Source organism: Melanerpes formicivorus, unplaced genomic scaffold, assembly GCF_026170545.1.
Source record: "Melanerpes formicivorus ecotype bairdi unplaced genomic scaffold, bMelFor1.0.p_v2 SCAF_3, whole genome shotgun sequence".
In the NCBI taxonomy this organism is placed as follows: Eukaryota; Metazoa; Chordata; class Aves; order Piciformes; family Picidae; genus Melanerpes; species Melanerpes formicivorus.
This window is the reverse complement of record NW_027142355.1, coordinates 41,031,365-41,056,539: the sequence shown is the minus strand read 5'-3', so window position 1 is coordinate 41,056,539 and position 25,175 is coordinate 41,031,365. Positions and strand designations below refer to the sequence as shown.

The 25,175-nt window shown below is 45.1% G+C and overlaps 1 protein-coding gene across 3 annotated transcripts in view; it reads left to right on the top strand.

Moving 5' to 3' along the window:
• The window catches only part of ARHGAP8 (Rho GTPase activating protein 8), an 82,222-nt gene that overhangs the window by 3,081 nt on the left and 53,966 nt on the right, over positions 1 to 25,175 (top strand). The window contains exons 1-4 of one of the 3 annotated variants that reach the window (XM_068170688.1): positions 13,074 to 13,099; positions 14,092 to 14,180; positions 17,157 to 17,249; positions 21,891 to 22,028. In XM_068170688.1, the coding sequence (XP_068026789.1) occupies positions 17,213 to 17,249; positions 21,891 to 22,028 (175 nt within the window). In that variant the 5' untranslated portion in view covers positions 13,074 to 13,099; positions 14,092 to 14,180; positions 17,157 to 17,212. Of the gene's footprint in view, positions 1 to 13,073; positions 13,100 to 14,091; positions 14,181 to 17,156; positions 17,250 to 21,890; positions 22,029 to 25,175 lie in introns of those variants that run through there. The other 2 variants (XM_068170697.1, XM_068170687.1) reach the window with 2 other exon arrangements.

The window sequence follows — 25,175 nt, the reverse complement described above, 5'->3', positions numbered from 1 at the left end:
TGAAGCCCTGGAATGGGTTGTCCAGGGAGGTGGTTGAGGCCCCCTCCCTGGAGGTGTTTAAGGGCAGGCTGGCTGAGGCTCTGGCCAGGCTGATGTAGTGTGGGGTGTCCCTGCCCATGGCAGGGGGGTTGGAACTAGATGATCCTTGTGGTCCCTTCCAACCCTGAATGAAACTATGAAACTATGTTTGTAGATGGTAAATATTGGATGTTTTGTACCTATTCATTGCATTTCCTGTGTCTAGATTTGAGTGTGCTGGTAAATACAGCTTCCTTAGCTTCCAACTGAGCTGGTCTGGCACATTTATTTTTGGGGGTAATTGTCTCCAATTAGTTGGGGGGGTAATTTCAACCCACCACAGGTCTGTGCATAGTGTAGCTGTGTTCCTGCTGTGCTGACTGGATTAGTTTGATTTAGAAACTACCACAGAGCAGTCATTGCTTAAAAGGCATTGTGACACAGAAACTGAACTCCCATTTCATTTAACATTGAATTATGTCTTTTTAATTACAGTTATAAATGGGTTGGGGTTGGGGTTTTTTTGGTGATCCTGACCCCAGCATTATAACTCTACAGTAAGGATTGTCAGCCTGCAGACAATATAAATCACAGTCCAAGACCTTGCTGTGGGTAGAGGTGTAAAATGGAGCTCTGAGAGGTGCAAATTAGAGAATCCAGCTGTTCAGGGATGGGTCAAGCAGCCAACAAGTACCAGAACAAGAGGACACAGTCTCAGGCTGTGCCAGGGGAGGTTTAGGGTGGAGGTGAGGAGGAAGTTCTATACAGAGAGAGTGATTGGCCATTGGAATGGGCTGCCTGGGGAGGTGGTGGAGTCACCATCACTGGAGGTGTTCAGGAGGGGACTTGACAGGGTGCTTGGTTGCATGGTTTAGTTGGTTGGGTGGTGTTGGATGATAGGTTGGACACGATGATCTTGAAGGTCTTTTCCAACCTGGTCTGGTCTGGTCTGGTCTATATTCTATTCTATTCTATTCTATTCTATTCTATTCTATTCTATTCTATTCTATTCTATTCTATTCTATTCTATTCTATTCTATTCTATTCTATTCTATTCTATTCTATTCTATTCTATTCTATTCTATTCTATTCTATTGCCTGGGAATGACCTCCCCAGCATTAGTTGTAGTTCTGGCTGCTCACCACATCCCACCACAGGTGGGTTTTTTTGGGTGTCCAGCCTCCACACCAGCATAAACCACTGCCAGAGGAATAAGGTGACACAGGCTGACTGTGGGAACCACATCCAACCTGCGTGTGAGTTATGTGAGGCTGGAGTCACAGAGGCTGACTCCCTTTGGCATTTGGAGAATGTGCATCTAGCAGCTTCCCTGCACATCCCCCACTTCACTGACTCAGCTGAACTGCAGAAAAGCAGCAGCTGTTTCACGTCCAGGAATGAAGAGTTCTGGTTAGGATTTATACATTTAGGAAAACCTTAATTTGTCCTTATCAAAGCAGCCTGTGTGGACAGTATCAACATTTAAACAATGAAGTAAATGCAGGGAGGAAAAACTGGAAAATCCAAAATCATACTGGTTTTAATGGATATTTTTCTCAAAAAGAACCCTTGAGGATGTTTGGCTAAAAGTACTGATGAAGGGAGAACTTTACTTGGCAGTACCTGAGAGTGAAGATGCAGAGGACTTTGTAAAGTATTGCCAAAAGATCTGTGTTTTGTTTCATTTTATTTTAGCAACACTGCTGGATGTTACTATAACAAGACACAAATTCTGTTGTGTGTTTATGCTGTTCAAGCCTGACAGCTTGAAAACTGACATCTTGGTGCCTTTTCAAGGAGACAGTTGTCAGAAAAGCTTTCTTTGCATTAGGTGAGAGACTGGCAGCTAGCGTGGTCAGCATACTAAAGAGTGGGTTGGTTGCACCATAGAATTTTCCCTGGCCCTGAATAAAAGAAGCACTTTTGTTACAAAATACAAGGTATTTTAAAGAGAGTGGAGGTACTGGTTGATGGTAGGCTGAACATGAGCCAGCAGTGTGCCCAGGGGGCCAAGAAGGTCAATGGCATCCTGGCCTGCATCAGGAACAGTGTGGCCAGCAGGAGCAGGGAAGTCATTGTGCCCCTGTGCTCAGCACTGGTTAGGCCACACCTTGAGTCCTGTGTCCAGTTCTGGGCCCCTCAGTTCAGGAAAGATGCTGAGTTGCTGGAACGTGTCTGGAGAAGGGCAACAAAGCTGGGGAGGGGTTTGGAGCACAGCCCTGTGAGGAGAGGCTGAGGGAGCTGGGGTTGCTTAGCCTGGAGAAGAGGAGGCTCAGGGGAGACCTTCTTGCTCTCTCCAACACCCTGAAGGGAGGTTGTAGCCAGGTGGGGGTTGGTCTCTTCTCCCAGGCAACCAGCAGCAGAACAAGAGGACACAGTCTCAAGGTGTGTCAGGGGAGGTTTAGGTTGGATGTTAGGAAGAAGTTCTTCCTTCATAGAAAGAGTGATTGGCCATTAGAATGTGCTGCCCAGGGAGGTGATGGAGTCACCATCACTGGAGGTGTTTAGGAAGAGCCTGGATGAGGCACGTGGTGCCATGGTTTAGTTGATTAAGTGGTGTTGGCTAGTAGGTTGGACTCGATCTGGAGGGTCTTTTCCAACCTGGTTGATTCTATTCTGTGTGCAGGCCCTGCCTTCAGACAGGGACTAAGTAGCATGAGCTGACAAATGCAGAAGAAGTAAGAATCCTCTAATCAGGCAAATACAGGATGTGATGGGACAAGCCATGGATTTGTAAGAAATTCCTCAGTTCTGGGGCCAGTCCTGTTGAATATTTTTGTCACTGATCTGGCTGAGTGGATTGAGTGTTGTTAAGTTTGTAGGTTACACTGCACAGAGCAGGAGTGCCGCTCTGCACGAGGGTGGGAGAGCTCCACGCAGCAGGCTGGGCAGACTACAGCACTGAGCCACATCCACCCCAGGCAATTCTACATACCTGGGGAAGAGTGGCTGGAAAGCTGCCTGGCAGAAAAGGACCTGGGGGTGCTGGTTGACAGGCAGTTTAACTTGGGCCAGCAATGTGTCCAGGTGGCCCAGAAGGCCAACAACATCATGGCCTGTATGAAAAATAGTGTGTCCAAGAGCAGTAGGGAAGTGATTGTGCTCCTGTGCTCAGCACTGCTGAGGCCACAGCCTGATTACTGGGTTCAGTTTTGGGTGCTGCAGCATAGGAGAAACCTGTGGTGCTGGCACTTGTTCAGAGAAAGGCAGTGAAGCTGTTGAGGGTCAAGAGAACAGGTCTTCTGAGGAGCAGCTGAGGAATCTGGGCTTGTCTAATACGGAGAAGAGAAGGCTGAGGGGAGACCTCATTGCTCTCTGCAGCTACCTGAAAGGAGGTGGTTGTGAGGTGGGTGTTGGTCTCTCAAGTAAACAGCGATAGGACTAGAGGAAATGGCCTCAAGTTTTGGCAGGGAGGCTTAGATAGGCTATGAGGAAATAATTCTTTACTGAGTGGCATTGGAACAGGCTGCCCAGGGAAGGACTGGAGTCAGTATCCCTGCAGGTGTTCAAAAAGCATGTAGGTGTGGTACTTTGAGACATGGTTCAGTGGGCATTGGTTGTGTTGGGGTGATGGTTGGACTTGATCTTGGGGGTCTTTTCCAGCCTTGACAACTCCATGATTCTGACTGAATCTTATGAGTGCTACCATGTACTACAACTGGGGCTGCAGGCACCTCTGAGAATCAAGGACTGTGTCCAATGTTAAGCACTCAGCACTGAACTCCAGCCCTTACTTGGGTTTTTGTGTAGGCTCATGGTTGTACTGAGTTTTCTTTTCAAGCCAATTGCTTATGTCAGACTAGTCTCCCTATTCTTAGCTCTTGGAAGAGCAAAGCATCTCTCTCTCTCTCTCAGGTTTTAGGGAAAACCAAACATAGCTATTAATTTAACTATTTTCCCATGATTTTAAAGTATTCCAAAAGTAAGGCTGACATTTCTGTCCTGTTCCCTGAATGGTGAAAACATTTCTGTCCTGTTCCTTGAATGGTGAAAATGGATCTGCCAGTCAAGGGGAGCAATCTAGGCTCAGCCCTCCTGAGGGAACTTCTCTGTTCATCTTCCTTACATGTTATCTCTTGGCAAACTTATAGGTAGTCTTCAACTCTAGGAGAATAGTTTTGGTTAATGCCTGGAAAGGTGTCTCATTGGAAATCATTGGCAGAGACAAAGATGTGTTCCAGACCTGCATATCAGCTGTGAGACCATCCCTGCTTGTCTTGCCTGTACGCAAGTCTTGCCTCTATCGACTGCATCCCCTACATCACTTAACAAGAGGGGAAGACAACAATGTTTTCAGTAGAGATGAAGTGATTCTTCAGAGCAGAATCTCCTGTGCAGGAGCTGAAGAAAAATTTACATGGGAAGGAAAAAATACTGTTCTTAGCCTGTAATTAAACATTTGCACAGATGTGTAGGGGCCTAAATTCTCATTGTTGAAACAAGCTGCTCTGTCATTCCTGAAGGTTTGCTCAGTAGGGCTAGGCAGCACACTGATACTCTGGTGTACAAACTCTGTGGCTTTGTGTCTGTATATGAACTCTAATTTAAAACCCCATGATTAATTCTGCTGTAAGAACAACAGACACCAGTACAAGTCACCATCCAGACAGAATCTCAGCATTAGCTCTATGGACTTCTGAGTCTTGATGTGATAGATTAACTGATAGCAGTGGTTGGTTGTTCTTTCTGAGGCCAAGCAATGTGAGAGGATGTAACACCTGATACACTGATAGAGCAAGCTGAGAGAACAATCTTGGGGTTTATTTCAAGCTACATTAGTGGGCATGGATTTTCTGCTTATTATCCCCAGGTGGAACTCATTCAACTTCTCTCCTTACATCTTTTCTTTCTTATCTCTTTCAAATCCCATTTCTTTCACTTGGCCTTCTTAGTAAGCCTTCCTGAGCATCTCTCTTACATGTTTGGGTTTTTTTGAGGTTGGAAAATTTCAGCCCAGAAGAGAAGTTGTGAAGAACTGAAAATAGGGTCTGGGACTTGGAAGTTTCAGATGCCATCAGCTGGGCTGTGGTACCATTCCTGGCCATAGTAAAGCAAACTCCCCAGCAGTATAACTTCCTTGCCCTCTGGTGATGTCTGACTTAAGGACTTTCTGTGATTTGTGCATTCTGAAGGCAGCTTTTATACTTTTTTTATTAACGCATTCTGGGAATGTTTCTTGTAACTGAATTGTTAGCAAAGGCTGTAGCTGACATTGAGCTGTGCAGTGCTTGCATTTCACTAGGTTTTGCTAACTTTGAAATTGAGCCTGCTGAAGACTTCAGGCTTTGTTTTCTGTATGGCTCACACAGCTATCAGGGAATATGCTGCCCGGGGTGTGATGCTGTGGGATTGTGGTGGTAAAGCTCAACATCAAAACTTCCAGAAGAACATTCACCACAGGCTGAGGGAGCTAGTGTTAGCCAGTTTGGAGAAGAGAAGGCTCTGAGGAGACCTAATAGCAGCCTTCTAGTACCTGAAGGGGGCCTACAAGAAGGCTGCAGAGGGGCTGTTTACAAAGGCCTGTAGAGATAGGATGAGGGACAATGGTTTGGCATTAGAGAAGTGTAATTTTAGATTGGATATTAGGAACAAACTCTGTACCATGGTGGTGATAGAATGCTGGAACAGACTGCTGAGGAAGGTAGTTCAGGTCCCATCCCCGGAGATTTTCAAGGTCAGGCTGGATGGGGCTTTGAGCAACCTGATTTGGTAGAGGATGTCCCTGCTCACTGCAGGGGGATTGGGCTAGATGATCTTTGGAGGTCCCCTCTAATGCAAACCATTCTATGAATTAGTTGTTCTGTGTCATACAGTGATGTTCTCTGACACAGTGACTCATGGTGACAGAACAGTGCAGGAGAGATGCCCTGTAACAAGTGCAACAGACCCAATTTCTGCAGAGAAGCACTTTAGTCTTCAGTTTAAATTTGCTTGTTTTAAACTTCTTACAGATTTCTTGAGTGTTTGCATGCCCTCATTGCAGCCTTACGAGGGTTTTAATGGCCAAGGCCACACTGAGCAGCATGGGGAACTTGGGCTGGCTGTGAGAAGGGATGCACAGGAAAAAAGTTACAAAGTTGTTTACAAGACAGTAGGTAATCTTTATTGGTATTGTTTTTTCCTGGTCTTCTGTGAAGAATCTAAACATTCACATCTCTTTTTTGGTGCCATACAACCTAGGCTCTTCCTGTTTTGTCTAAGGGTGCTCTAGCAAACTTCTGTTGCTTTGTGTACACACACATTCAGGTCTAGTGAAAACTTTCCTGCCTACAGCTGAAAAACTGCACAGCCACCTTTGTGTGAGCATTAAAGACAACCTCTTCTGTGTCATTTGTTGGACTACTGAGCATAAGGTCTGTAAATGCACCATAATGTGCACAGTGAGAAACCAGTGTGTTGGGTACTACATCCTGAAGTACTTTGTGCTATCTTTTATCCCATAGCTATGAAGAACTAGAGATGATTCAGAACATGAAGCTACTGAGTCCCTTCTTACTTTTACGAAGGCATTGAACTGTGGAAGAAGCATAACCTGCCCTACATGGAATTGGAAACACAGGTGGTTTTGGTCACAGACTTTTCACATTCATCTTTATTATTATCCATTACATCTAGCACATATTAAAAAGTGCAGCAAACATTTTGGTTTATATGTTTACACCTACTGAATCTGCAAATTAATTGAAACAATGAAAAAAGTCACAAGTGTTACAGGCTTGGTTTCCATTGAATCCTCCTTTCCCTTCTGGTAGATGTTACTAATGGAAGTCTGTAGTGTCATGGGACCTTTTACTTTGGAAGCTGTCTAAAGAGTGAGATGCCACCTGCATGAAGCTTGAGTTTGAGTTTGTGGCTGAGATTCTGAAGTGTGGCACAGCCCTGTCACAGGACAGAAGTCAGGAAGGAGACATGGTTGTTTTGTGAGTGAAAGTAAAGCACAAATGAGGTCATGCATCAACAGGAGACTCTTTATTACCTACAAACAAAACAGAGAAAGAAGGAAAATAAAGAGAGAGAATGGAGAAAGAGAGAGCAGGGGAGGCAGAGAGAGTGTCAAAGGCCTTGCTGAAGTCCAGGCAGACTACATCCACAGCCTGCCCCACATCCACCAGGCAGTCACCTGAGCATAGAAGGAGATCAGGTTGGAGAGGCAGGCCCTGCCCTTCCTAAATCCATGTTGATTCTATGGTTCTATGAAACTGAAAGCTAATTAATTTTATGTATTTAATAGTGATTAACTTCCAATATTCCATTTCTTATTTCCTCTGACAACTTGGTAACCTTTCTCTCCTCTTTTTTCATTGCTTACAAAATGCTTTACTCTCTTCTGCAAAAGCTCCTTGCAAAGAGCCTGCTTGTTTACTCAGAAGTGTGTGAGGATCTCTCAGGTGTAGAATACTACCAGGTAGGAACCATTAAAAGCACCAAGGAAATACCAGCACAAAGATATCCATTGTACAATGGGGAAAAGTCCTTCATTTCTTGGAGTTGTCTTTGCTCTTTTGTACCAACAGTAGGTAAAATGTTTTGGGGTAGGAATGTCATTTTAGTTATCAGAAGCCTTTGAAGGGTTAAACCAGCCTCTCCTAGCCCCAAGCCTGCTGGGGCCCAGCTATTATCAATGGGATTATTATAAATTGAACTTTCAGTTTCTTTTTAATTTCTTTCACGAAGTTTTTTCCCAGCAGACAGGATGTGTGAATGAATTGGCTCTGGAGCCAAGTGCTCCTTCCCTGCCTGGGGGATAATTTGGGATTTTAAAGTCAGATGGTGAGAAAAGAATTGCAGTAATGTTTAAGAAACCTTGTGAAAGCATGCAGATGTCTGGCTAAATATACTGACAAAGGAGTCATGTGTCAGTCAGTAAAAAGCAATGTTTCTTCCCCCCCAAATTATACTTTTCAGCTGAAGTTGATCAAGGGCTCTGCTACCATGCAGTTACTGACACTGAATAGTCTGCTTGCTTTGAAGTGTCCCACTTGCTGTCATCAAGTAGCTCCCAGATGGGTACAGGGCAGGGTACAAGTTGAAGATTCTGGCTCTAGCAGCTGTGGTTGAGGGGAGCAGAACTAAATTTCTTTTGTAGTCCTGATAATCTGTGAAAGTGCTTTGAGGCAAAATGTATTAGAATAGAATAAACTTTATTAGAATAAACCAAACCAGGTTGGAAGAGACCTTCAAGATCATCGCGTCCAACCCATCAACCAATCCAACCCACCCTAACAGCTAACCCATGGCACCAAGCACCCCATCAAGTCTCCTCCTGAACACCTCCAGTGATGGTGACTCCACCACCTCCCCAGGCAGCCCATTCCAATGGGCAATCACTCTCTCTGTATAGAACTTCTTCCTAACATCCAACCTAAACCTCTCCTGGTGCAGCAGTATGTTAGACCTGACTGGGTAAAGAGTGGCAGAACCACTTCTGGGTGAATCAAACAGCTAACGCTTCTTTGAGGCATTGATTCATGCAAACCTTGAACACCCAGTTGGTGTTAGCTGGACTTCTCTTGAGCTGCTGCTTTGTGGCCGCTCTGAGCGCCTCAGAGGGCTGTGTGTCTGTGAGGCACAGTGTGTGCCTTGCAGGGGGGTGCTCTGAATGTGTAAACAGAAGTGGAGGGAAGGATAAAGCTTCATCTTTGGAAGGAGGCAGAATATGCTGGTAGGTGTTTTGCTACTTCCATGGCATTCCCAAAACCCTTCACTGCAGTGTGTCACTGTTCCTGCAAACTAACCTGGTAAGCACTGTGCAAGGCTGGGGGGTTGTTGGGTTCAGTTTTTCTTGTCAGGGTGGGGTTTTTTCGGCCCTTTTTTGGCCTTCTTTTTTTTTTTTAACTTGTGTGTGGCTGCTGTGTAACTTTGAGTCTCTGAGAGAATGGAAAGCTTCTTCATCCTGGCCCTGAATTCTTCCTAGGTAGTAAAAGTGGCTTGACTATGGCCAACAGCAGAGGTGAAGACAGCCAGTTTATCAAACAGTCTAAAGGAAAAATGTTTTCCTTCTCAACCACACAGGTAAAGCAAGTCTGTTTGGTAGCAGTTCTGCTGAGGTAGGCTGTGTCCACATCCTTTGAAAAGGTAGAAATGTTGTTCAAGAAAAACTAGAGAGATACTTAAAAGCTTCAGGTCATGGCAATTAGAGGAGAAGAACCTTGCCTGACAACCTTCTTTACTTCTGATTGTTACATACATGAGTAGTTTGCATGTTACTCTCCTCTGAAGGGCAACTAGGCTGGGGAGGGGTTTGGAGCACAGCCCTGTGAGGAGAGGCTGAGGGAGCTGGGGTTGCTTAGCCTGGAGAGGAGGAGGCTCAGGGGAGACCTTCTTGCTCTCTACAACTCCCTGAAGCTACGTTGTAGCCAGGTGGGGGTTGGTCTCTTCTCCCAGGCAACCAGCACCAGAACAAGAGGACACAGTCTCAAGCTGTGCCAGGGGAGGTTTAGGCTGGAGGTTAAGAAGAAATTCACAGAAAGAGTGATTTGCCATTGGAATGTGCTGCCCAGGGAGGTGGTGGAGTCAGCATCACTGGAAGCATTTAAAAAGAGATTGGATGAGGCACTTGGTGCCATGGTTTAGTGGATTAGATGGTGGGTGATAGGTTGGGCTTGATGATCTTGAAAGTCTTTTCCAGCCTGGTTAATTCTGCATTCTCCTGTATGGCCTTGCTGGTTTCCACAGCTGGCTTGTCCTCTTGTTTTGTTTTTCCCCTCAAACTCTGTGCTCCTATACTGCTTATTAAATATTTATTAAACACACCAAAGGGCATGCTGTTGGAATGTGCATAACACAGTAAGTTGCTGAGTGCACAAGCTTCTCTTTCAGGTCACCTGAAGAGCTTGAGTGCCTGAAAACCTATCAGTTGTTGTTCAACCCTGCTGCATTCTTCTGTTCAGTAAAAACCATTGTTGTCCTCGGTGCCCTGTTTAGTGCAGACCTTCATGCTGCTTCTGTTGTAGGAGTACTTGAGCCTCTAACAGCACTCTAAACTGTAGCAACCTTAAAGCTTATTTTGGCATGTAAGTCATGTAAATTTTCTTTGTTTTCTCTTCTTATGATGTGCTGCCAGAAGAATGATGAATGAGCAGTTGGTCTTGTGAAACACTATCAGGGCTTGGAGCCTCTGTAGCACTGGTGCACTCCTAGCTTCAGATTTGTGTAGCCATTGACTGGTATGTGTTTGAAAGGTGAGAAAAGAACTGGATGCCAGTGTTTTTGAGTACCTCTGAAGAGTCTCCTAGTTGTTTTGTGAAGATTGATGACCTAAAGGGTGTCATTCCTTCAGTATGTTGCCAGGGTTAGATCTCTTGAGGGGGAAATAGGATTTATTCTTTTGTGGATGTTAAGAAATTTTGATTGAGTTTTTTTCCCTAAGATGATAATTTGTGCCTGCTTGGGGGTGCAATTAAAGAGAGAAAGGTAATAAACCAGGTGCCATGACAGCAAAGAGTTTGACATGAACTTCTCATGAAATTGAGTTTTGTTTGAGGTCCTACAGCAGCCTCCAGTTAATAAGAAGTCATCATTTCAGCTGCCTGCTACTGCTGTTGCTTACTGTGGTTTTCTGCAATCCTTTATCTGAGAACTGCTCCTTAATGTACATGAATACAGACAAATGACTTCCAAAATACACAGGAGAACACAGAATGCACAAAACATTAACACCTAATACACATACAGGATACATGAGGCCACAGGGATGATCAGAGGGCTGGAGCACCTCTCCTGTGAGGACAGACTGAGTTAGGACTATTCAGTCTGGAGAAGAGAAGGGTGCTTGGTGCCATGGTTTAGTTGATTAGGCGGTGTTGGATGATAGGTTGGATGTGATGATTTTGAAGGTCTCTTCCGACCTGGTCTGGTCTGTTCTATTCTGAGGCTCTGAGGAGACCTTATTGTGGCCTTCCAGAATCTGAAGGGGGCTATAAGAAAGCTGGTGAGGAGCTTTTGAGGGTGTCAGGTGGTGATAGGACTAGGGGGAGTGAAATGAAAATAGAAATGGGTAGATTCAGATTGGATGTTAGGAAGAAGCTCTTCCCCATGAGGGTGGTGAGACACTGGCACAGGTTGCCCAGGGAGGTGATAGAAGCCTCATCCCTGGATGTTTTTAAGGCCAGGCTGGATGTGGCTCTGGGCAGCCTGATGTAGTGTGAGGTGTCCTTCCTTGAGGTCCCTTCCAACCATGACAATTCTGCGTTTCTATGAAAAAAAACCAAAAGCCTTCCCCCAGCTGGACTGCACCACAAACCCTAGTGCTTGTTCTGGCCCCCTCATTGTCTGCCTGGCCTCAGCAGCCCATAATTGCTCAGGAGAAAATTAGTCAGGCTTCTGAAGGCCACAAACAGGCCTACTCCAGCAGGGTTACCAGGTAAGAGCCTGCCTCTGGAGAGTGGAAAGGAGGGAGACAAGAGAGCCAGTTAGCCTTGCTGCCAATTTGTGAAGAGAGAGCAGAATTATGAAGTTGAATAATAAAGTTACAATTTTCCAGGGTCCTCCTGGACCTTTCTGGTACTCTTGGATGATGAGGTCTCCAGGGTAGAAGCCTCATGAGGCAGTGGTTCCGTGATCAATATTACCAAACATACATGCAAGCAGATCAGCCCTCAGTGAAAATTAGATGCAGGTCATGCAGTGATGCAGAGTCCTATTTCTGTCAGTTTAGTTAGGACACATGGAGGCAGTGAAAAGGCAGAAATCTTTGCTAGTGTCACCTTCAGGAGGACAGGAGATACTTGGTGGCACATAAATATTTCTGCTAGAAACCAGTTAGCCTGCCAAAAGTCTTTGAACAAATTGCAATTGGCTGAGCTCATTTATGCTGTGTCACTTCTTCCTTTCATGTCACCTCAGGTGTTCTGATTCAGTACAGGGGACTTTAAAGTCACACTTGATATCATTGAACCATGACACAAGATGCTTCCCATGCAGATTTTAGCTAGTCTTTGGAGGTCACTGTCTGTATGCCTCACCAGGTAAGACAATCACCTCTAAAAGACATGGGTATAACAAACTTGAGACAAGAACCTTTTACCCATAGTTTAAACTTTAAGTCTAGCTTTAGGCTTGAGTAGTTGGTGGTGGAGAGGACTTTCATCCTTCAGAGTTTAGTGTGTAAACATCTATCTCCTCACTCTTTTCTGGTTCTCCCTGTAGCTCTCATTCCTGCATAGCCTTGGCTGACAAATGCAGTCTGTTATTCTGCAGTTTTGTCCATACAAGAATTCTTTCTGCCAGTGAGTCTTAGTTGTGGTGGCAAGATGAGGGAAAACCCAAACCTTTGAACCTAGTCTTTACAATTCTAACATCAAGATAGCAGCAGATGCTGCAAGCTCTTGAAATGTGATACTGTTTTTGACTTCTTGTTGAGTTTTCATTCCAGAGCATCTATAGACATCTGCCACGGGATGTGGCTTTAAGGATTGAGATTCTGCAGGTGGAATGTGCTGATAGGAGCAGAGGGGAGATCTAACACAGATTGAATATGGAAGCAAGTTGGGTTCAAGGTTAGATTTGAAGTGGCTCCTTGTTGCTGCTTGATTATTCAAACATTTGAACTCTACTGGTCCCTCCTAAGCTCCTTGACAAAACCAGATCAATGACTTGAATCTTCATTGGGAAGACTCACTAGTCTGCTCTGGCAGCTTCATGGCCATCATGCATTGAACACTTGAAGTGGAACACCACCAGGCTTTGCAGTTGGTAATTTCCTGCCTTGTGCAGTAAGTTAGGGTAACTTATAAACTGGCCAGGAGGAAGAGGTTTAGTTTATTTTTTGGGGTGAATTAATGGCTCATAGGACCATAGGATGTTAGGGGTTGGAAGGGACCTTCAAAGAGCAAGTCCAGCCCCAGAAGCAGAAATAATTGTGTCAGGCAAACCAATAACTAACTGGGTCTTCAGTGCACTGATTAAGAAACAAATGGAGAAGCAGTGGAACAATAAGTTCTGTTACCTTGGGTTTTTAATGGAGATTTATGACTAAACATGTGCTTTGTATTCAGCTGAGAAAATGGCTTTTGGAACTCTCCCCCTGTGCTTTGCAGGAGTATTTCATTGTGGTGCAGCTTGGAGGTGGGAGGAGTGATGGTAAGGCTGGGTATGGCTACCTCTTGTCAAGAGCTGGAAATATTAGCCTGTGGTGCACAAATAGAAGCAGCATATTAATTTGTTTTAAAAGCCCTAATTTATTCCAGGCAGAGGAATCCCCAGTGAATAATTATGCAATTAAAACTCCTTTTTTATCATCATGCACCAACCCTTTGTCCAGTAACTTGTCAGATTAATTTAATTAATAAACAGAGTCTTAAAAATGTGCTTGTCTGCAAGGGGAAGTGCAGAGTCCCTCGGGATGGCAGCGCTAGTTAGGCATCAGTTCAGCCCAACAGAATTCTGCCACACTAGAGTGCAGTGCAGTGTATTAGCGTGGAGAGCAGTTGCTGAGGGTGAGTGATCATTAATGTTTATGATGACTGCATTACAGTAATCTTTGTTTAGTCAATAACCATTTGCACTGAATAATAAACCCGAAGGTTGTGTGGTGTGTTGTGTTGCAGCCACTTAGCCGTGTTCAGATAATTGTGTCTTAATGATACAGCAAGCAGACATGGCTTCCTGCTAATTGGTTCTACATTAGACACCTTTTCTTTTTCTCATGTGCTTGCACTGTGCCAGATGAACTAGTGGCTGTGATAAGCAAATAGCTGCACAGTTGCAGACAACAAAAGAGTAGTTCCAAAACCTCTCTGCTAGCAATGAATAGAAGTAATCCCTTTATATCAGTGCTTTCAGGACTGGGAATGGCTGATACATGCAAATACTTCTGTGCAGCAGGGAAACCATTCTTATTTCATTCTGGCATGCTTAATTCTCCCCACAAGCAGATTTTTGACTCCTTCCAGCAGGGAGAGTGTGACAGGGCACAGGTAGAGACAGTGCTTCTGTACTTTATGGTCAGTAAAAAGACTGCAATCGTTGGTTTCCCAGCAGAGGAGGAAAACTAGTGGTGGGCAGTGCAGTAGAACTTGCAGGTTCAGAGTATAAGATGCTTTGTTTACCTACCTGTTCTGCTCCTACAACAGAGGTGACCACAGGCATGGCAGAGGCAGTCACGTTGCAGTGTACTTTGTGATTGGATGTACCGTGGAACTGTGCAAAAATATTTGGTCAGGTGAGTGACATCTGCATGGCAGCCTGCAGTCTGGAGTCAGCTCTCAGAGCAAAGACAGGAGTGAAGAGAGTTTGGTTTCTGCATCCCATGGGGATTATTCATGGTGCAGGACAGCCTGTGAAGGACATGCTGAACCACAACATGGACTCTTCTGGAGGAAGAGTGTGGTTGTGCTGCACAAGGCAGTAGATGTCTATTTTCCTGTCTGTTCCCCACTCCAGAACCTCTGCCATTTTATGCAATTGCACTCTGCATTTTCTTAGATACACGTCCACATATGTGCAAACCAAACAACACCCTCCAAGAAATACCCTGCCCCCAACCCTTACCAAAAACCCCAACCAGCAGCCCTCTAATGAACAGAGTGTCCTCCCTGAGAGGGAAAAGAATTCTATCTGTCAAGAACTCAACTTCTGCTTTCAGGGGTGTGCTTGAACAGTGCTTCCCATCCTCCCTGCTGAGAACTGTATTGCTTGCAAATGTTGCTTTATCTCTTTTGTACATATAGTGCATCATTGCTTTAACTGCCTGCAGTGCTGGTTAAACTTTGCCCAGTTGATGGCATCAGAAACTGAGTTCTGATTTTATCATCAGCTCCAGTACAGTACAGCAGGTGAACACCTCCCCTCCCTTCAACATGAACACATTTTTGTTCTACTGTGGTTAGAACCAAGGAGGGTTAAGAGTATGCTTCACAATTACACTTAACATCTTGGATGAAAATGCTTAGCTCTGTGTGTGAAGTTCCTGGCCTCTTCTGTATGAGCTACTACATATCCATGTGGTGAACATTGCAACATGCAGAGTCACTACATGGAAGAGAAAGAATACCTGGGAGAAGGGAAGTAGAGTTAGTAGAGTTGGGAGTGCAGACTTTATAGGGCTGAGGACCACAGAGGTGTCACATACCCCTAGCGCCCTCTCCACCCTAATTGCTCTGTCCAGTCACCAGCCAGGCTTTCTGCTGTGGAGAGTGTTATCTATCCTTACTCAGAGTTCCAATGCAAATGTAACGGCCCTGGGCCTTTGAGGGGCAAAGCTCCCATTTCTGTGTGTCTTCAAAACTGGGGACCTGGGGTTGCTTAGCCTGGAGAGGAGGAGACTCAGGGGTGACCTTCTTGCTCTCTACAACTACCTGAAGGGAGGTTGTAGACAGGCAGAGGTTGGTCTCTTCTCCCAGGCAACCAGCACCATAACAAGAGGACACAGTCTCAGGCTGTGCCAGGGGAGGTTCAGGCTGGAGGTCAGGAGGAAGTTTTACACAGAGAGTGATTGCCCATTGGAATGTGCTGCTCAGGGCGGTGGTGGAGTCACTGTCCCTGGAGGTGTTCAGGAGACTTGATAGGGTGCTTGGTGCCATGGGTTAGGTGGTGTTGAGTGATAGTTTGGACACAATGATCTTGAAGGTGTCTTCCAACCTGGTTTATTCTATTCTATTCAGAAGAAGAGGACACAGTCTCAAGCTGCACCAGGGGAAGTTTAGGCTGGAGGTGAGGAGAAAGTTCTTCACTGAGAGAGTTGTTAGCCTTTGGCATGTGCTGCCCAGGGAGGTGGTGGAGTCAGCATCCCTGGAGGTGTTCAAGAGGGGATTGGATGTGGCACTTGGTGCCATGGTTTAGTAGTCATGAGGTCTGTGGTGACAGGTTGGACTTAATGATCTTTGAGGTCTTTTCCAACCTTGTTGATTCTGTGATTATAGAGAGCTGCTGATATTTCTCTTGTCTAGTTAAAAGGGATGGAATCTAGCTCTCAAATTTCTGGACTAGACCTACTTAAGCTTTGAGATGTGTCAAGTAGGCAGGAACAACCAGACAAACTCTCTGGTCCTTTTTTAGTCAGAAGGACTTTCCCAGTTTCCCAACTCCTTTTCCCCAGTGAGCACATTTAGATAAAGTCAAACGGATAAACCCCAGGGATTTAAAATTCATCAGAGAGGGTTATGAAAGCTCAATTTCTTTCTTACCTCCACCCCCAAGTTAATTCATGGGGAGTAGTCATTTTGTACTTAGGAGCAGCTGCTTCAGGACACAGATCATCTAAGTCATATTCTTTGCTCCTGATGAATGCTTTGGGGTATGTTACTTGGTATTGTGTTTGCAAAGCACTCTGCAGCACGTTTGGCAGAGAGCTGTGGTTGCACACAGAGACAGCAAGGGTGTTGGGGGGGCTTCTGCTTCTTTGAAAAGTATTAATGCACACTTGAAAATTTCCTAATGCTTGCTCCTGTGACATGAAGCCTGGAATGTAGGTGCCTTTGTTTGTGGAGGTATGGAGTTTGCATATCATCTTCATCACAGCAATAAAATGAAGAAACAAAAAAGGTTACACTTGTTTCTGGGAGTGAATTAAGATGTGATTCTGGTATTTGTCATTAAAGATATATATTATACAAGTGTTTGAGGAACACCCCTCCCACCCCCCCAGCATGTGATGGTGGCCTACAAGGTCGCTGGTGGGGGATTTTTTTAGGGTGTTGGGTAGTGATAGGACTAGGATCCGAACTAGAGAAGGGGAGATTTAAATTAGACATTAAGAAGAAGTTCTTCCCCATGAGGGTGGTGAGACACTGGCACAGGTTGCCCAGGGAGGGGGTGGAAGTCCCATCCCTGCAAGTTTTGAAGGCCAGGCTGGATGTGGCTCTGTGCAACTTGATCTAGTGTGAGGTGTCCCTGCCCATGGCAGGAGGGTTGCAACTGGATGGTCCCTGAGGTTCCTTCCAACCCTGACAATTCTGAGATACACACCCAGGTGCATTTGTTGATCTCATAATGTTATACATAGACTAGAGTAGAAGAGACCAGGTTGGATGGGACCTTTGGCATCACTTTTCTGGAGGGTGGGTTTTTTACTGCTGTTTTGCAATACTTTAATAATACTTTGTGTTGTAAAAAAATGATAGCCAAATGCTAGTGATGGAGTGCTTGCTTTTATTTGTAGGTGACTTGTGATAACAACTGCTTTTCTTCCTTTTTGTAGGGTTCCTGCAGGAATCGGTTAGCAAGCTCTACATAGACTTGTGCCTAAGGGGAAGCATGTCTGAAATTGACTATGAGAAGTTAGCTGAAATAGGTAAATATTTTTTATTATAGTTGAAATGACATCTGGGTAGAGTTACAGGTGATTTAATGGGACATCTTCAGTAGCTGAGAGGCTTCACCACGTTTTGCAATACTTCTTGGAGCAATCCAATATGAGTTACAGCCACCGCACTGATGTGTTCCCTATTAAAGCCATTAGAGCTGAAGGTTAGTTTAATACATGCAGCTTTTATAAATTATTGGTAGCTATTCCTAGTGCAATTCTAGCCTGCTGGAGTATCACCATCATCACATATTGTGGCACAAATGGGAGTCATTACTCCAAGCAGACAAGTATTGAATGAGCACAGAGATTGCTGTGTTGCATGTTACCTCCAAGAAGCTTCATCGAGCTGAGCAATGTGACCATGGCATTAGGGACCACATATTGTTGTTGTTGTTGTTGGTTGGTTGGTTGTGGGTTTTTTGTTTGTTTGTTTCTCTTTTTGTTCATTTTTGCTCCTCTGGTTTTTTAGCATATCTCAGAGGCAGGTGTCTTGAAAATACTTGCCTCTGCTCTTTGGAAACCTGTCTCCTTTTATGCATAGTAGAAAAGGATTTTATAGGCAGAGTTAGCTTTTGCCTCTCTGTTCCAAAGGCTGTGGTTAATTTGCTGGTTGTTTCTGTTGTGTTTAATTCAATGTATATACATTTAACTCTCAACAATACTTGCTGCATTCCAGTGGATTTTGATAAATGGTTCACACTTGTAGTCTTGGATGGGGTCATTGCATCCTCACTGCAGGACATGGCACTTGGCCCTATGGAAGCCCCTTAGTGATCCAGTCTGTCCAGGTCTGGATGCAGAGCCATCCTACCCTGCAGCAGATTGACCATCTAACCATCTCACTTGGTGCTATCTGCAAACTTACTGAGGGTGCTTGCAATTGCCTCGTCAAGAGCATTGATACTAAACAGGAGTCACCCCAGCACTGAGCCCTAGGGAACACCACTTGTGACCATCTGCCAACTGGATTAACTACCACCCTCTGCTACCGCTGCCACCCTCTGCTACCCTCTGGGCTTGGCCATCCAGCCAGTGTTTGATCCATTAGAGTCCATCCAAACCATGAGCAGCCAGTTTCTTCATGTGGATGCTGTGGGGAGCAGTATCAAAGGTTTTACTGACTTCCAGGTAAACAATATCCACAGCCTTTGCCACATCTACCATGTGGGTCATCTGGTCATAGAAGAAGATGAGGTTTGTTAAGCAGGACCTGCCCTTTGTGACCCCCTGCTGACTGGGCCTGATTGCCCTGTAAAGGTGTGTTATGGCACTCAAGATCTATTCTGTGACTTTCCCTGGCACCAAGATCAGACTGACACATGTGTAGTTCCCTAACTCCTCCTTCTGGCCCTTCAGGTACATGGGTGTAGAATTTGCTAATCTCCAGTCAGTTGGGACCTACCCACTTAGCCAGCACTGCTGATAAATCATGGAGAGTGACTTAGTAGGCACATCTGCCAACTCCTTCAGCACTCTTGGGTGTAACCCATATGGCCCTGTAGACTGGTGTATGTTTAGGTAGGTCATCAGGTTTTCCTCTCCTCCTGTTCCCTATCCCCATCTTCCAGCTTGAGGGGCTGGCTGTTCAGCAAACAGTCCTGCTATTAAAGACTGGGGCAAAGGCGGCAATAAGCATCTCAGCATTGGTGTAGATGCACTTCAGCTGGACTTCAGCTGGTCCTGCCACCTTCTTAGGGGGAGAAGTCTCAATTCCTCCAGACAGTTCTCAGGTGCTTCAATACTTACCAGCCCATCAACTCTTGTGTTATTACTTCTGCATCCCCCACCTCCACTGAGAAGGCAACTGCAAGGCCTTACTACCATACTGTCCCACAGGTATTGGCATGCTGCTCCCAGGCTCCTCTCTTGCAAGCCTGGGTTCATCCCCATCTCCCTTCCAGCCTGGTTTAAAGCCCTTTCAATGAGCTCTGCCAGCTCTTGGCCCAGGATCCTTTTGCCTTTTAAGATAGGTGTTTCCTGTCTGTTGCCAGCCGGGCTGGCATCTTGTAAAGCAGCCCAGGGTCTAAACCCCTCAAAATTCCACCAGTGGCACTAGCCTCTGAGCCATGTGTTTTCTGTTTCTTCTTCTCTCTGCTCTTTGCAACCTTTTGTTAATTTAGGTGGCTACAGTGCTCAGACCTGGGGAAAAAAAACAAACAACAACAAAGCAAAACCCAAACAAACTAATCAAACAAAGTAATGTTTTCATTGCTCTGAGGTTTAACATGACATAGATGTTGTAAAGAGGGGGGAAAAAATGTGAACTTCATAGACTGCATTATGTTACATTGTATTGTATTATTCTTCCCAGCTTTGGGGACAGAAACATTCCTTAAGGTGAATGAATACTGTTCCTGTTAATGTTAGTGCACCTTTTTTATATAGGGTAGGCTTGTAAAGGGTAGGAAAATGCACATTTTGGAGAGAATAGAAATCAAAGTGTGTGTGTAAAAAGGACTCTTAATGATCTCCTTCTAACAGCAGCTGTATTTATTTTTCCTATAGGACTGTTGATTTATTTTCTGAGGAGGTTTTAGTGTCAATTCAGAAATAAGTATCAGAATGGCAGATTTGGTCCTTACTCCTCTTTGTCTGAGCCCAGCCACCAGTGGCGTTTCTCATTCTCAGGAAATGCATTTTTGGTACAAATCACATTAAAAACGAGACAATAAAGCTGTCACATGGCTGTTTACAGGATGGAAAGAGACTGAGAAGTTGTCAGTGGAAAGCGTCCAGAAACATTATGTAAGAGTTTTTCTATAACACTAGCTACTGGCACATAAATCTCCCCAAAATCCATCTTTGATGTATTCTCTCTCCCCTAGTGTGTCTTGCATGGTGGTCAAGGCATATGAAATATGCAGATGATGGGAAGGCAAAACGTTGTTGAAGTCCTTTTTAAAGTGGCACTAATAATGTTACAGATAAAACCATCTCAGCTTCATTACTAAGGCTGCACAATGAAAAGAGACAGATGATGGGCAAGGGGCTGTGCACCTTTCCAGACCACTCCTTATGCTCTTGAGCCATGAAGACACCTGTGTGTTAGTGTCTCCATTTAAGGTTATTCCTAGCAGTTTCCAGAAAACATTGGTTTGAATAATGATAATGTAGTAGTGTTAGTGACAACAACTATGCCAGAACACCTGCTCATTTGAATATATACTCAAATACTGGGCCCAGTTTTGGGGCACTCACTACAAGAAAGACACTGAGGTGCTCTGGTGTGTCCAGAGAAGGGCAACAAAGCTGGTGAAGGGTCTGCTGAACAAGTCTCATGAGGAACAGGTGAGGAAATTTGGGTCCTTTAGTCTGGAGAAGTGGTGGCTGAGGGGAGACCTTTTTGCACTCTGCAACTACCTGGAAAAGGAGGTTGTAGTGTGGTGGGTGTTGGACTCCTCTCCCCAGTAATAAGTGATAGGATGAGAGGAAATATCCTCAAGTTCTATATTTATGATCAGTGCTTTCTGAACCTTAAAACAGTCTAGAGAGGAAAAAAAAAAAAGCCAACATAAAACTTAAAATCAAAAAGCAGCAAAACAAGGCCCCAAAAGCCTGGATAGGTTGAGTTGATCTTGTGTTGTCCATTTCCATGTGGAGTAGATTTTCATTCCATGATCCAGGAGCTGCTGAAGTGAGGGGAAAGGATGCCCATTGGTTTTATTGGGGTTTTGTGCAGACACTTACAACTTTGTTTGGCTTCTAACTGTAGTATATGCTGGATGGACACTTTGCTTCCTTGCCAAAGGTGAAAGGACTTCATGGAAGGAGAGGATTTTGGGGGAGAATGAGATGGAGATTTGTTTTCCACCTTTGTGCAGAGTAATGAGTCTGCTGCCAGCGTTAACACGGAGCGCTAATGTGGTGCAGCTGTCAGTGCATACAGCAGTGGGCTGAAACCTTGACATTTCTGGTTTGGCAACCCTGAAATAAAAGGCAAAAAGCAATAGAGAGATGCAACAGGCAGATTGGAATGTAGAAAATGAGACACCACCAGCAATGGTGAATGGCAGGGTCACAGCACACCAGCTGTCTGCTCATTGTCAAGATTTTTGTGACCATCACAGCAGATGCTATTCTTAAGGAGGATGTTGAGCATGGCTTTGAGGTATTGTAACATTGTCTTTCCCACTCAAAAGAAAGGGTAAGGAACAAGAAACTGATTTGAAATGGTAACAAATGGTGATAAAGGCCTGTGATTTTGTCAAATTGAGCTAGTGTTCAACTGTCTCCAACTGCCTGAAGGGAGGTTGTAGCCAGGTGGGAGCTGGTCTCTTCTTCCAGGCAGCCACCACCACAACAAGAGGACACAGTCTCAAGCTGCACCAGGGGAGGTTTAGGTTGGATGTTAGGAAGAAGTTCTTCACAGAAAGAGTTATTTGCCATTGGGATAGGCTGCCCAAGGAGGTGGTGGAGTCAGCATCACTGGAGGCATTTAGGAAGAGACTGGATGGGGTGCTTGGTGCCATGGTTTAGTTGATTAGATGGTGTTGGATGATAGGTTGGACTTGATGATCTCAAAGGTCTTTTCCATCCTGGTTAATTGTATTCTATCCTAACCCTTGTATTAGAAGCAAAGGTTTTCTCTGCTCATTAGCACTGATGCATTCTTGCTTGCTCCTTCAGAACTGCAGAGAGATGAAGCAGAAGATGCACACTCAGAGCAGGAGGAAACGTTTATATCGCCCCCGCTTGAGGATCCCGAGCTAAATACCAATCACCCCTACCACGATGTTGCGAGGCACGGCATCATCCAGCTGGCAGGTATGTTTGCCAGATGCTGTGGCTTTCCCCTACCACATGCTCACCATGTTTTTCTTACTGTGCTCTTCAAGGTGATCATAGGAATCATGCTGATGCTTTCAGCCATCACCCTGAAAAGCAGCTGAAGGTGAATTTGTGCTTTTCTAGCCAAATACTCCAGCTTAGTCTTGCTTTCAAATATAACTATAGCAACATATTGTAATCTAAGGCCTAACTGTGGCTGCAGCAGATCTGTACTTCATTTGTGCTAAACTGCTTTGTTTTCTCAATAACCTGAAGTGCTGTGCAGCCAGGTGTAATTATTTTCCTAGTCTGCCCTGTAAAGGGCATGCCACCAGAGAGATATAGGTTACTGTACCAGAGAGGAAACTGTGGACATAAAGGTTGACTGCATTTATCACCTGACTTTCTGTGGTGACACAGGAGCTGTGGGTACCTAGCATTTGAACATGGGATCCTTTAGTGCCTGCACTTATTTATGTTTAAAATGTTCTGGCTACCTGTGAGGCATGGAGACATAGTTATGATATTTGAAATATGCACAGCAGTCTTTCTTCTTGGCTTACTTTTGGCATCAGCATGCTTGTTAAAATAGCATTAGCAATCACAATCCTCAACTAATGAAATAAGTACAAGAAACAAATAGCAATATTTAATGTGGTTCATCCTGATGCAGTCTAAGGTTGTGTTGTGTTTGGCACACTCTTTGTACCTCATACTTTAGAGAGCCTAGACCTAGTGTGTAATGGTTGTCATCTCTTTGAATAAGGCAGAGAATAATTCCTGTGTTTGGAATGACTGGTTTAAAGCAATTCTGAAAGTTCTTCACAGCTGTTCATGTTGGGGCTGGAATAGACCTTTGAGATCATCAAGTCCAGCCTGTGACCTAACACATTGACTGGACCATGTCTCTAAGTGCCACATCCAGTCTTTCTCTAAACACCTCCAGTGATGGTGACTCCACCACCTCCCCTGGCAGCCCATTCCAATGGGCAATCACTCTCTCTGTGTAGAACTTCTTCCTAGCATCCTACCTAAACCTCCCCCTGGTGGAACTTCATAGCATGCCCTCTTGTCACAAGTTGTCTGAGAGAAGAGCCTGACCCCCACCTTACTACAACTTCCCTTCAGGTAGTTGTAGAGTGCAGTAGGATCCCCAAGTCTCCTTTCCTCCAGACTAAACAAACCGAGTTCCCTCATCCTCTTCTCATAAGACTTTTCCTCCAGAGCTGCACACAGTACTGGAGGTGAGGCTTCACCAGTGCCATGTGCAGGGGCAGAATTCCTTCCCTAGTCCTGCTGGCCACACTATTCCTGATACAAATCAAGGTGCCATTGACCTTCTGTGCCACCTGCACACACTGCTGGCTCATGTTCAGCAGGTGGTCAGCCAGCACTCCCAGGTCCCTTTCTGCCTGGCTGCTCTCTAGCCACTCATCCCCCAGTCTGTAGTGTTGCCTGGAGTTATTGTGGCCCAAGTGCAGGACCCTCTTCTTGTCCTTGTTAAACCTCATCCCGTTGGGCTCAGCCCATCAGCCCAGCCTAAGCCTCTCTGAAGTGTCTTCCTACCTTCCTCCAGTTTAGTTCTGTGACTGAAAGACAGAGATGTCTTGTTTGAAATGACTGAGGAAAGCACAAGGGTTTAAGGGAAAATATTTACAGTACTTACCCATCACTTACAGTGATCTAGTTTCCAACAGTCAATTTAAAAAGAAAAACTAACATTCCTTCTTGCTGCTCACTGATTGGATGACTTACACCTGCTTTCCATAACAATAGCTTGGACTTGCATGCAGAGGAGATGTTTTTTAAGTTGTATTCACACAGTGTGAGAGTACAATTAAAGAAATAAGAATAGAAGACATTTTGAAAAGCTGTAGGTTTGAATAATTGTTTATTAATGACAGATTTATAGTTTTTTTACACATAACCCTGTGCAGGTGACTGAGCAGATGTAAAATGGAAGAGTGCTGCAGTGCTGGTTCTTTGGTTCCTGTTTTGAAGAAGTTTCAACCTGTTGCCTGTAAAGAACCTCAAGATTTTTTGCCTTTGTGGCAAAAAGAATGGGGTATATAGACATACATGGTGCATCAAGCTGCCTTATCTTCAGTACCTTGCTTCTATAATATGATTGCTGACAGCTTTTTGCAGTACCTTTTACTGAATTTGTTCATATTTAGGAGAATAGAATCGAATAGACCAGGTTGGGAGAGACCTTTGAGATCATCGTGTCCAACCTATCATCCACCAACAACAACTACCCCATGGCACCAAGCACCCTATCAAGTCTCCTCCTGAACACCTCCAGTGATGGTGACTCCACTACCTCCCCAGGCAGCCCATTCCAGTGGCCAATCACTCTCTCTGTATATAACTTCTTCCTAACATCCAGCCTAAACCTCCCCAGGTGCAGCTTGAGACTGTGTCCTCTTGTTCTGGTGCTGGTTGCCTGGGAGAAGATACCAACCCCCACCTGTCTGCAGCCTCCCTTAAGGTAGTTGTAGAGAGCAAAAAGGTCTCCTCTGAGTCTCCTCTTCTCCAGGCTAAGCAACCCCAGCTCCTTCAGCCTCTCCTCACAGGGCTGTGTTCCAAACCCCTCACCAACTTTGTTGCCTTTCTCTGGACACATTCCAGCAAGTCAACCTCCTTCCTAAACTGAGGAGCCCAGAACTGGACACAGGACTCGAGGTGTGGCCTAACCAGTGCAGTGTCCAGGGGCAGAATGACCTCCCTGCTCCTGCTGGCCACACTGTTCCTGATGCAGGCCAGGATGCCATTGGCCCTCTTGGCTGCCTGGGCACACTGCAGGCTCATGTTCAGCCTACCATCAACCAGTACCCCCAGGTGCCTTTCTGCCTGGCTGCTCTCCAGCCGCTCTGACCCCAGCCTGTAGCACTGCCTGAGGTTGTTGTGGCCGATGTGCAGAACCTGGCACTTGGATGTGTTAAACCTCATGCCGTTGGATTCTGCCCATCTGTCCAGCCTGTCGAGGTCTCTCTGCAGAGCCTCTCTACCATCCAGCAGATCAACTCCTGCCCCCAGCTTGGTGTTGTCTGCAAATTTACTGCTGATGGACTCAATGCCCTCATCCAGATCATCAAAAAAGATGTTAAAGAGCATGGGGCCCAGCACTGATCCTTGGGGCAC